At 50.6% G+C, this 13,309-nt stretch overlaps 1 protein-coding gene across 1 annotated transcript in view; it reads right to left on the bottom strand.

The window, feature by feature from the left end:
- The window catches only part of ASMT (acetylserotonin O-methyltransferase), a 49,194-nt gene extending 36,286 nt beyond the window's left edge, over nucleotides 1–12,908 (bottom strand). The window contains exons 1-4 of the mRNA XM_007460501.1: nucleotides 12,903–12,908; nucleotides 6,903–6,999; nucleotides 5,765–5,904; nucleotides 857–1,031 (exon numbers count right to left, since the gene is read on the bottom strand). Coding sequence (XP_007460563.1) covers nucleotides 857–1,031; nucleotides 5,765–5,904; nucleotides 6,903–6,999; nucleotides 12,903–12,908 — 418 coding nt within the window. The remainder of the gene's footprint in view (nucleotides 1–856; nucleotides 1,032–5,764; nucleotides 5,905–6,902; nucleotides 7,000–12,902) is intronic.
- Between the last annotated feature and the right edge of the window lie 401 nt (nucleotides 12,909–13,309).

Raw genomic sequence — 13,309 nt, forward strand, 5'->3', positions numbered from 1 at the left:
GCAAGAAAAAAGCCCCCCCGCTTCCCCCCCCCCCAACCTCCGGGCCACCCACTCCTGTTCTATCAAGCGATAGTCCCTACACTTTGCAATTTCTCGGATTGACAAAACTCTAAAAAACCATCTGGATGACCGACATAGGGTTGACAGTTTTGAATTTTGAAAAGGCAGGACATTAAAAAAAAGAAAAGAATAAAAACCCCTACCATCACCATCTTCCATAAGAGAAAAGCAGCTTCAACACCAAAATAATATACTCGCATAATAAATGGCAACCCCTGAACTGAATCAGTTCAGCTTGATGGAAAATTACTCCCTTGAGATTTTTTTTTTTCACATTTTTATCTTGTTCCTTGGATACCTCATCAGGGTTCCAGTGCATACACCAGCCTGAGGAAACCTCTAGATCGGGAGTGGGTAAATGACATCCCGCGTTTGCTCTCTGGTTTTGGCCCTCTGCCTGTTTTGTCAATAAAGTTTTATTGGAACCCTGGCCCACCACCTGTTTTATCAATAAAGTTTTATTAGAACCCTAGCCCACCACCAATTTTTGTCAATAAAGTTTTACTAGAACCCCGTTCCACCACCTCTTTTGTTAATAAAATTTTATTGGAACCCTGGCCTACCACCTGTCTTGTCAATAAAGTTTTATTGGCACTCAGCCCCGCCCATTTGTTTGTCTCCAGCTGCTTGGGTGCGCCAAAGGCAGAGAGGGGTGGCAGCTGCAGAGACCACACGGCCGGCCCACAAGGCTGAGAATACTTACTCTCTGGCCCTTTACAGAAAAAAAAAAAAAAAGAAAACATGTGCTGAGGGTGCACCTTTAAAATGCCTCCTTCAAAATAGCCAGGATGCTTACCTTTTTCTCTCCTCACTTCCACTTGAAGCAGCTTCAGGGACACACAGGCAACCAGCAGTAGCTCTGTCCCCCGGGAGCTGACGCCCAGACGTGCAGCCACTGCAGCCGAGCCCAGGGCCTCCGGGGCCTCGGCCAGAAGGTCAAAGACTCCCAGCTCACAGGCGGCGAAGAGAACCTCGGGGCAACGGCAGAAACCAGACTCAGCTTTAATTCTCTTAAGAACCACACTCAGACGCACACACCATGGGGAGGGAGCGTGCATCTGGAAGTGCTCAGGAAAACAGGGCAGTTCCTCAAAAAATTCAGCATAGCATGACCATAGGATCTAGCAATTCCACTGCTGGGTGTAGACCCAAAAGAACCAAAAGTAGGGAGCCAAACAGATAGCGTGGACACCCGTGTGTTCACGTGAAGCATTCTTCAAAATGGCCAAAAGGTGGATGCCACCCAGGTGCCCACTGATGGATGGATGGATAAACAAAATACCGTGTAAAAACAATGGAATATGACTCAGTCTTAGAAAAGACGGGAATTCCGATCCAGGTACAATGTGGATGAACCTTGAGGACATGATGCTGAGTGAGAGAAGCCAGACACAGAAGGACACATACCGGGGTTCCCTAGAAGAGTCAAATTCACAGAAAGTAGATGGTGGGTCCAGGGGCTGGGGGAGGGGGAGTCAGTGTTTAATGGGGACAAAGTTTGGGAAGATGGGAAAGTTCTGGACATGATGGTGGGGATGGTTGCCCAACAATATAAATGGACTTGATGCCAATGAACCGTGCCCTTAAAAATGGTTGAAATGGTAAATGTTATAGTATGTCTATTTTACCACAATAAAAACATTTATTAAATGATGCTTCCACCTTGCACCCAAGAAGAGACTGCTCCTGCTGTTTGAGGGGTTGAGCCCTAATCCTGCCCCATGGGAGTGGATGGATTGGTCCCCAGGGAGGGTGGGCGCCAGGGCCCGGTGCGGGCTGTCCCCCTAGGGGCAGGGGCCAAGGGGGTCATTCATGGGCTGGCCAGCCGGGCAGGAGCAAAGGTGTGGGAGCCTGGTAGGTCCAGGCCTCTGCAGCAGCTGCCCCCGCCCTGTCCGTCCACAGAAGCTCTTCACGGAACCTGCCCGGAACGGCAAGAACCTGTCCTGGGAAATGCACACCCCCCCCGTGAGGGACTCTGAGGTCCCCAAAGGGGACGCCCGAGGGATATCGAGGGGCACATGCAACCACGGGAAGCCACCACGTGAGTTTTCAAAATCCTATAATCCTCTCTCTGTCCCTCTCTGGTCACACTGATCACCTGGGAGCAGAAATTCGGGGGATGGGCGACAGACAAGGGCCTCTTCTGCTGTTTCATTCTGCACTGTTTTCATTTTCCAAACAAGGAAATATACGCAGGTGTCAGTGGTGTTCCCTACCTGCTGGTGTCAAGAGTCTTAAGATGGTTTATTTTCTCTTTTTCTCTCTCCATCTAAAGAAGTGAATAGGGTGCCTCCAAATAATACATAAAGGGTAAAAAAAAAAAAAATGAATAAACCATCAATGCATTTTTTTTCCCCTCGCACACATGGTTTGGGATAATATTGGCCATGAGAGGTGGATCCATAAACGCCCCACAAGGAGAGACAGATTTTTTTTCTTTTTTCCAGAATTGTACCCTAGATTTCAGGTACAATTTTTATTTTTTATTTTATTTTTTATTTTTTTTTAATTTAAAAAAATTTTTTTAATTTTATTTTTATTTTCTTGAACTAGAGTTGATTTACGTCACGTTAGTCTCAGGTGTGCAGCGAAGTGATTCAGTTTTATATAAAAGAATACACGTATACATTCTTTTTCAGATTCTTTTCCCATATAGATTACAAAATATTGAGTGTAGTTCCCTGCGCTATACAGTAGGTCCTTGTTGTTTATCTATTCTTCATTTTTAAAAATTAAAAAAAAAAATTTTACTGGCCTAGAGTTGGTTTACAGTGTTGTCTTAGTTTCGGGTGTGCAGTGGAGAGATGGTTTCTTGAGATAATGTGTTTCCCACACTTACGATTAGGCTTGTTTTAACAGCAGAAAAATAAGACCTGTGTCTATGTTAACTAGGGAAGCTGCTGCTTCCCGACCCATGATTACACTGGAAAGCCCTCCAAATGCATGCGGGAGAGGGGAGTGCAGTACTATTGTGTTAATTCCTAATTCTGTTATTAAGGTTCTAGTAACTGTTATCCTATTAAGGCAGCGGCGCTACCGACGTGTGGGGCTGGATCAACCTCTGATGTGGGGCGTCCTGGGCACTGCGGGGTGTGCAGCAGCATCCCTGATCTCCACCCACCGGATGTCAGGAGCTCCCCTCACCCCTCCCCAGCTGTGACAAGCAAACATGTCCCCAGACACTGACAAGTGTGCCCCCGGGGGCACAGTCCCCACTTGAGAACCATTATATTAAAATAAAGTTCCATCGACTCTCACTCCACTAAGATTATATTTTATATTAACTCTCTCATTAAGATTGTATCCATTCCTATTCCCTTAAGGTTGCATTAACGCTTATTTTATTAAGACTGAATCTACTCTTCTAAAGGTACTATTGGTTGTTATCCTATTAAGGTCGCATGAACTCTTACTGTATTAAGGCTGCACTAAGTTTTATCCTATTAAGATGGTATTAGCTCTTGTAGCGAGGCTGTATTAACTCTTGGTATAGTGAATGGCAATCACTGTTGTTCTACTGAGATGTTATTAACTCTCATTCCATGAAGGTTGTATTCAGATTTTTTCTATTAAGGTTTTATTAAGTCTTGCTCTATTAAGGATGTGTTAAGGTATATTCTCTAAAGATGGTAATGGTTCTTCTGTTAAAGTTGTGTTGACTCTCGCTCTGTGAGGCTTGCATTACCTCTGACCCTGTTATGATTGTATGAGCTCCTGTATTCAGGTTGTGTTCACTCTTTGTGTGTGAGGATTTTACGAACTCTTATTCTATGTGGGGCTGTAGGTACGTTTTATTCTCTTAACGTTGGATGAACCTCTTGTTGTATTGACGTTCTGTTAACTCTTGTCCTATTAAAGTTGTATTGTTTTATCTGATTAAGAAGGTGTTAGCTTTTACGTAGTGAGGTTGTATTAACTTATTATAGTAAAGCTGTAATCACTCTTCTGTTGAGAGGTTATTGACTTATGCTTTTAAGGTTGCATTCAGCTTTATTCTACGGAGATTTTATTAACTCTCTCGTTCTGTTCAGATTGTATTAAGTTTTATTCTAGTAAAATTGCATCTGCTCTGGTTCTGTTACGGGTGACAGTACATGGCATGAAATTGCGTGTACCAAAGCGACTTTCCTCCCAAGATTTATAAGCCACCGAACGCCCTGTGAGCACGCAGCTGGCACCGAGTAAAGAGCGGGCAGCCCCAGCCGGCTGGGGACGGGATGGGAGCACAGCCAGGTCACGTTTTCAAGCCAGGGGAAGGCAGCAAGTTACTCTGTTTTCTGTAAGGTCCTCTTCCCTACATCTCAGTGGCGCTAAGATAGGTGTCTGAGCCCACGGGGGTCCCTGGGTAGCATTCGGGGGATCCGGAGCTTGGACGGGGGAAGACGCTTCACTCCCCTTTTCGGTCCACCCTTCCTGAATCTGAGCACCCCCTCGAGGACGAAGTCCGCCCAGACCATGCCTGTGTGACCACGTGGCCAGGAGGAGCCACAATGTCCTCAGGGGCACGACAGCAGCTGCAGGGACCGTGGGACCCTGCCGGCGGGCAGTGCCCTCCCTGAAGCCGGGGGTCTGGATGGACCACCAGCTGCAGACAGCGCCCCGTCTTGCTGCCACAGACCAGCACACCCCTCCCCTCCCGCCAGCGAGGCCAAGCGTGGGCATCTCTAGGCCCCAAGGACAGTCAGCTGCCACGTGGTGAGGCTGTGTGTTCTCAACAGTGGAGGCTCATTCGAGAAAGCCTGGAGGGATCGTGCTGTTTGCGAGACAGGCCCAGCCTCGCCCTCAAGCAAGCGGAGACTGGCCTGCCCCTACCTGCTTCCGAGCAACTCTGCGCACGGCGAGCTGCACCACTTGGACCCCAAAGCGAGGAGGACGGACTGGATTCGCAGTGAATCCCGCCGGAGGGCTGCACCCGCCGCTCACAACCTCATTCAACACACCTGCCACCCCTGTCGCTCTACAACACAAAATCCAACTCCAACTTCCCTCCAGTTTTCACTGAAGCAAAAATTCAAGTAACACAAGGATCACCTTTAACCATTTTAGACTAAACAGCTCAGCGGCGTTTAGCACATCCACAACGTTGTGCAAGCACCACCTCTATCTGGTTCCAGAACCTTCTCATCCCCCCAAAGGACACCCCTTCCCTATGAGCTGTCACTCACCATCCCCCTCCCCCAGCCCCTGGCACCACAAACCCCTTTCTGTCTGTCTGATTTGCCTGTCCTGGACGTTTCCTATAAACAGAGTCACACACCCTGTGACCTTCTGTACCTGCTACGTTCACTGCACATAATATTCATTCAGCCACGAGAAGGGATGAAACACGTCTACTACATGCTGGGTGGACCTTTCAAAGCTGCCTCGATTTTAAACGCATCACCTTGTGTTTAGGGTGTAGCAGACGAGCACCCGTATTCCTCGATCACAAAGCGTCTGAAATAAGCTGATACCTGTATTCCAATAACCATCATTTCCTTTGTATCTTATCTAGTTCAGATTAAGCTTTACATGAACATCATTCTGAGATGGAGTCCATGGGGGTCAACAGATCCCCAGAAGGGCCCCAGGCCCCGATGGCCAAGCTTCGGCACACAGGCTTGTCCAGAGTTCCAGGACACTCTCAGCCCCCCGGAGAGCAGACAGCGCAGGTGGCAGCCTCGGGCTGCGTGTGCGCCCGGCCGCCAGCTCTCAGAGCCCCTACCCGGGCGACCACGAAGGCGCTGGGACATCCCCCCAGGAGGCCGCAGTCCTCCTCCCCAGGGGGACACGTCTTCCCTCCAGGCCAGCCTGGCTTGGAGGCCCCAACGTCCCGGCTTCGGGAACCACGGGTCTCTGAGCAAGCTGAGGGGACGGCCAGGGGCTCAGTGCTGATGCCCCAGGCTCTTTGCTGGAGGCCCGGGAGTGAGCCCAACATGGATTATTTTTGAAAATTCCATCAGCCTGATTAAGGGGATGACAAAGCTTATGGGGACCCCCGGGGTTTCCACTCACTCCTTCTGTCCCTGATGAGCACACAGCCCTAAAATCACCTGCACCCGCAGCCCCTGCCCGCCCTTGCACCATCAGCTGTGGAACTGGTCCCAAACCCGTATGCCCGCTAATCCCTGGTGTTGATAACTCATTGGATGGATTGAACAGGCTCTGGGCCCTTCCTATGGGGATGGAGGGGGTGTATTAATTTTCTGGTGCAGCTGTAACAGATGACCACAAACTGGGGGGCTGTAAACCACAAACATTCATCCTCACCTAGTCCCGGAGACTAGACGTCTGAGGTCAAGGTGTCCCAGGGGCCGAGGTCCCTCCAGAGGCTCCAGGGGAGGGTCCTTCCTGCCTCTTCCAGCTCCTGGGGGCTCCAGGCGTCCCTGGGCTCGTGGCCGCGTCCCTCCCGTCTCTGCCTCCGTCTTCCCGGGGCTTCTCCTGTGTGTCTGTGTCTCTCGCCTTCTGTGTCTTAGAAGGACCCTGTCACTGGATGCAGGGCCACCCTCCTCCAGGAGGACCTCATCTCAGACCCTTCACTGCATCACATCTGCAAAGACCCTATTTCCAAATAAGGTCCCGTTCCTGGGTTCTGGGGGTTACGACAAGGACATATGTTTTGGGGGGGGGGGCATCATTTAATCCGCTACACCAGGGTGATCAATTATTTCCACTGGAGGCGTTTCAATCACCAGTGAACCGTGGTGAGCCATGCTAATCCCAGAGGAAGCCCAGAACCTGCCCTGAACCAGGTCCTGCCATGGCCCAGCCCCGCTGGGGAGCTGCTCCCCGCTTTTCCAGCCATTTCTGACGCTCAGGTTTAAACCCTCAGAGCCCAGATGGGGGCTGCAGCTCCCCCCCACCCCGCACCTGCCCCGCCGTGGTGGCCCTCCTTTTTCCACCCTGGACCCCGGCAAGCAGGACCTCAGTGTCAGCTGACCATGCCACGGTGGACAGAGCCTGAAGGCGAGAGCGACGGGGGACCTCTGGGAGGGACCCACAGGAGGCCAGAGGGACTGGCCATCGAGACCATTTGCTTGATTAAAACTTAAGCAGCCCTTTCTCAGCCAAATCCCCCTTGGCTGCAGGAACAATCCGGGATCTTCACTTAAGGTGATTAGTTTAGTAATGAGATTGAGTGACGGGAAGGAACCTATGGAATTCAAGGTCGGTGCTTGGATTTACTCTTCCAGGGGCAGAAAGTGTTACCGACCGGGGTTCTTGGCCTCCTTAATCGATAGAAATTGATCAGAGGCCAGACAAGAAATTCAGGCAAAGCTTTACTGGGGTCCCTGCTGCAGCCGGGGGTGGGGTGGGGTGAGGGGGTGGAACTGCTTGTTGGTTAATGGAATGTAATTATGATGAAAGCACTGTTCATATTTGTAAGATGATATTGACCTTTAAAGTCCTTTGCTAAGTCCTGTTCCGTTTCAGCAGTTCAGTCCTAGGAGGTTTTAGAAGAAAAGCTGCTTGCAGTCTGTGGGAGACAGGAAGGCCAGTTCAGGGGCTGGAAATCATTTGTTCATTTGTTTGTTCTTTCGGACAACATGCATAAGCCTTGTTGAACGGAGACAGTCTTAATTGAAAATACAAATCCTGTGGTGGCATAGCATCATTATCGGTTTCTGTCATTCATTTCTGGTTTTGTTTCCTGGCCAAGAAGTCCATTTTTTCATTTCTGATAGGCAGGGCTTGGGGTGGGGTGGGGGGGAGGGGGGCAGCGAGAACAAATAACAGGTGCCCTTGCCCCGCTCCCCGAGGAGGGGGCAGCTGGCTCCTTACACGGGGTGAGGGTAGGGGTGTGTCCAGGGGTCGGGCCGGAGGGGAGGCTGAGGGGGTCTGCCCACCCGTTTGGTGGTGTGAGTGCAGGGGGCATGCGCAGTGCCCTGCTTCTGCTCCCGGCTCTTCAGAGGTCACAGGTGGGTTTTTGGTCTCTTTGTATCTTTTGTCCAGAATCTGCCCCAACTGCGCATGCACGCAGTTATTTTTAGTCCCTTATAGTTTCTTTGTATTTTGCTGCTCCAGGAGAGGTGTGTCCAGGTGCAAGCACTGCAGCAGAGGGTCCCAGGTCCCAGCCTGTCTCAAAAGGACTTAGAGGCCACGAGAGTCCCAAGATGCCTGGCCGTGCTGAGCTGTTCATTGGACCAGCATCTGTCCTGCGCAGCCAGGCCCTCAACGGTCCCCATTTATACCGGCAGAAGGAAGACGGCATCCTGACAGAAGCCTGTTCTCATCGGCCAGAAAAGAATTTATGTTGACGACTGTCCTTTAAAGATGAGCCTAGGGGCTTCCCTGGCAGTGCAGTGGTTAAGGAGACTCCTCGCTTCCACGGCAGGGGGCTAAGATCCCACATGCCGTGCAGCGAGGCCAAAGAGAATAAAAGAAAAAAGCACACAGATATCCGCTGGGGAGATTGCGGGTTTGGTTCCAGGCCACCCCAATAAAACAAATATTGTGAGTCATAGCAATAACGTCAAAAACCATAGACACCATAACAAATAATTTAAAGGTTTGAAATGCTGCGAGAATGACCAAAATGTGACACAGAGACACAAAGTGAGCAAATGATGTTGGAAAAATGGCGCCAATAGACTTGCTCGACACAGGGGGGCCCCAAACCTTCCATTTCTAAAAATTCCACCATATGTAAAGTGCAGTAAAGCAAAGCATGACGAAACAAGGTCTGCCCATCTGTGGAAACTTAGGAAGAACCAGAACACCAAAGTAGCCTCAGGTGATCGCACGTACAGGCTGGATGAAAATGCACGGCCTGTTCTGGGCTGCGTGGCTGCCCTGCCTCTGTCTCCGGGGGTCCCTACACATCAGTGTTGGAGACACACATGTGCAGGGCAGGGACGGATATCCCCACTGCTCCTCCGCTTCTCAGTACAGGAGCTTGCAAACAGCCTCTTCCGCTTTCACTGCAAACAAGCACACGCGTTTTAAAAACATCTCTAAATCATATGGTCCAGTAAAACACTGACTGGTAAAGATACATGCACCCCAATGTTCACAGCAGCACTATTCACAGTAGCCAAGACACGGAAGCAACCTAAGTGTCCATCAGCAGAGGAGTGGATAAAGAAGATGTGGCACATATACACAATGGAATACGACTCAGCCATGAAAAAGAATGAAATCATGCCATTTGCAGCAACATGGTGGACCTAGAGATTATCATACTAAGTGAAGCAAGCCAGCCAGAGAAAGAGAAATGTCATATGATATCACTTATACGTGGGATCTAAAATATGACACAAACACCTATGAAACAGAAACAGACTCACAGACGTAGAGAACAGACTTGTGGTAGCCAAGGGGGAGGGGGGTGGGGAAGGGATGGAGTGGGAGTCTGGGGTTAGTAGATGCAAGCTATTACATTTAGGATGGATCAACAACAAGTCCTACTGTGAAGCACAGGGAACTCTGTTCAATATCCTGGGATAAACCATCACGGAAAAGAATATGAAAAAGAATGTATGTATATGTATAACTGAATCCCTTTGCTGTACAGCAGAAATTAACACATGGTAAATCAACTCTACCTCAATAAAATTTTATTTTTTTTTCAAATCTCTAACTTAAACGTAAGCACACATGTAAAAAGCTTTTGGCTTTTTAAACACTCCCAGGGCTGACGTGCAAGGAAGATGGAAAATCAGAGATTCAACATGGTCTAGTCATTAGGTGAGAAATGGTTGTATCAATTCCAAAACGTACATTAAAAAAACCCAAACACTTAACATCTCTGAAATTGGGATGTTGCACTGGGTTTCAACAGTCCCCCTAAAATTAGACTGTCCCCCTAAAATTCCTGGAACCTCAGAAAAGACCTTATTTGGAAATGCAGTCTTTGCGGGTGTGATGCAGTGAAGGGTCTGAGACGAGGTCCTCCTGGAGGAGGGCGGCCCTGCATCCAGTGACAGGGTCCTTCTAAGACACAGAAGAGGAGAGACACAGACACACAGGAGAAGCCCCGGGAAGACGGAGGCAGAGACGGGAGGGATGCGGCCACGAGCCCAGGGACGCCTGGAGCCCCCAGAAGCTGGAAGAGGCAGGAAGGACCCTCCCCTGGAGCCTCTGGAGGGACCTCGGCCCCTGGGACACCTTGACCTCACATGCCTGGCCTCCGGGACTGGGGAAGGATGACTGTTTGTTATTTTAAGCCCCCAGCTTGTGTCCATCTGTCACAGACGCTCCAGGAAACCCATACAGATTTCTCACCAGTAGCGGCGAGTCACGGATCAGTGGTGGACGGCAGGGTTCCTGTTTCAGAGGTGCACCCCGAACTCTGCGCCTTGCAGCGGGTGGGGTCCAAGGCAGAGGAGATACTGAGCTGGTGTAAGGATGACGCATGAGCAGGAGAGACGCCCCGGGCTGTGAGCCGCGTGGGCCTAAGCCTGGAGAGGCTGAAGCATGGCGGGTGGGCGGGGGCCACACCATCCTCTGCTCCCCCCGAAGGCCCAGGAGGACGGGGCTGGCCGATGTCTGGGGAGCTGTACACCCTCCAGTCCCTGAACCAAACCAGCCTTCTAAGCCTTTTCAAAGATCAAGGCGCCCAGGGAATTGTAACCGAGTAGGACCCTCTGGGGCCTTCCCGGGACAGACCCCTCCCCCATGCCCTCTGCTGTAGCTCCTCCCTAAAGCCCTTAGATAACAGTATCTGATGCACTTTTCCGGAGTTGTTCTGCAGAGGCTAAAACCACCACCGAGTGGAAGAAATTAACTACCTGATGATCATGAACACATAGCCCCCAGACCTCCTGGCACCTGAGGACTGATGACGTTAACCCCTGTGACCCTGTCCTGGTACCTCACCGTCAGTCAGTCAGAGAACTGTGCAGGAGCTGATCACACATCCTGGGACACGCCTACCGTGCTTTGCCTCTAAAGATGCTTTGCCGAAGCCCTTCGGGGAGTTCGGGTTTGTGAGCACCAGCCCTGTTCTCCTTGCTGGGCCCTGCAGCAAAGCTGCACTTTCCTTCGCCACAGGGGTGAAGGAGATTGGCTTTTCTGCACACAGGACCCGAGTTTGGTTCCGTTACAGAGTTAGACCAAGAACCCGGGAAAGGAGAAATCAAAGAAAAAGCCAAAACACCATATTCTTAGCTTTTTATTTGTGTAAAATGCACGTAACATAAAACTGACCATTTTAACCGTTTCAAGTAAACAGCTCAGAAGCCTTTAGGACTTTCACAGTGTTGTGCAAACATCACCTCTATCAAACCTTCTCATCCCGCCAAGGAGACCCCGTCCCCATGAAAAGTCACTCCCCCTCCCCCAGCCCCTGCCAACCATGAATCTCCTTTCTTGTCTCTGTGGACTGGCCTGTTCTGGACGTTTCTACCAATGGAATCACACACTGTGTGTCCTCCTGCCTCTGGCTTCTCTCACTGAGCATCGTGTGTTCAAGGTCCATCCACGTGGTAGCCTGTGTCAGAGCTTCGCTCCTTTTCACGGCTGAGTCATATTCCGCTGTGTGCACGGACCCCATGCTGTGTATCCATCCATCCATGGACACTTGGGTTGTTTCCACATTTGTCGCCGTTGTAAATACTGCTGTTATGAATATCCCTGTACAAGCTTTTCTTAGATGACTGTTTTCAGTTCCGCTGGGTGTGCACTTAGCGGTGGGGTGACTGGGAACCACAGTGTGTCTGTGTTTAACTTTTTAGGAAACTGCTAAGCTGCTTCCCACAGCAGCTGCCCTATTTACGTTCCCACCGACAGGGCACAGGGCCCCAGTTCCTCCACATCCTTGTCAGTGTTTATTTCCCTTTTATTATTACTGTCAGTGATGACGATTAGTAGTAGTAGGTAGTACTGCCGTTCTAGTGGGTTTTGGTTTTTGTAATTGAGCAAATTGTTTTCCTTTTAGTTTGGAGCCTGGGGCCGCAGGATGATTTAACTTGCTGTCCTAAAGCAAGAGGGAATGTGATTGGAGAAGGGTGAGTTCAGACGTACTTGGAGACCACCTGGTATTCGTTACTTGCAGCTCCTGTAATACCTCAGACTGGGGGCTTATAAGCAACACACACTTATTCCTCACGGTCCCGGAGGCTGGACGTCCGAGATCGCGGCGAGGGCAGATTTAGCATCTGGAGAGGACCCTCCTCCTGGTTCCTAGAGGGACGTCTTCTCGCTGTGTCCTCCCACGGAGGAAGGGGCGAGGGAGCTCCCTGGGGTCTCTTTTCTAAGGACACTAATCCGATCCACGGGGGCTCCACCCTTATGACCTCATCACCTCCCAGAGGCCCCACCTCCTGACACCATCGCCTTGGGGGTAAGGGGCCCCCCCAACACGTCTGAATTTGGGGGGACGTGAACGTTCCGTCTACAGCGCCTGGGTGCGAGCGTTCTGATGGGGCAGTGAGCATGGTGGGAGTGTGAGGGCAGCGCCTGAGTTGCAGGGTAGGAGAGAAGACCCTCCTGCAGGGGTTTTATGGACGAGAGCAGAGATGGGTGGACTCAGGCTGAAGCGGGTATGGGGAGACACGTACACAGCTCGGGGGTGGAGACGTCAGCCTGTCCACGGGCTGACTGGAGGGGCCTGATGAGAGAGGGGGTGCGTATGGTGCCAGGGCAAGGGCCTGCCCGGAGGAGGGGGCTGGGCCTCGGGCACACCATGTGCGTGTGGGCAGTGGGGCAGGTGGGAGGGGCTGGAAGGGACGCTCCACGAACTGCACCCCCTCCTCCGACAGAGCATGAGCATCACCTGGAAAACACATGTTACAGGTGCTCCGCTCTCCCCCCCCCCCCCCCCGAGCCCCCCCCCCCACCACACACACACCTGTCGCGTGGAATCCTGCCTTTTCCTCTCACCCCGAGGTCAGTCCAGAACACCTGGAAGTCTGAAACCAGACCGCCATCCCGGGGCAGGGGTCTTTCAGGTACCCGCTACGCCTTTTTTTTTTTTTTTTTTTTTTTTTTAATATCATCCAAATGCAAATGCAAACGGTGCAATGCTTGGCATATGATAGACGTTTTTCAAATTTGCAGCATTCTTTAGAGTGTGTCTGATAGAATCTGAACACCCTAGCGATTTAATAACTATATCCATCCACTTAAAACCCCACAAAACAGCGTGTTTAAAATAATAATGTTATATGGTTTCCTTTTCTAGTTCTATCCACATTCTCAACTCACTTTTCTCCCCGCCAGGATTCTGGGCTCTATTTTTTTGTGCTTAGAAATGTACCTGGTCATCCCATCATACTTGTGAAGTAAGATGTCTATACACGAGGTGACGGAGGTTAACTAGCCTTTTCGT

This window comes from Lipotes vexillifer, unplaced genomic scaffold (genome assembly GCF_000442215.2).
Source record: "Lipotes vexillifer unplaced genomic scaffold, Lipotes_vexillifer_v1.1 scaffold512, whole genome shotgun sequence".
NCBI classification, from domain to species: domain Eukaryota; kingdom Metazoa; phylum Chordata; class Mammalia; order Artiodactyla; family Lipotidae; genus Lipotes; species Lipotes vexillifer.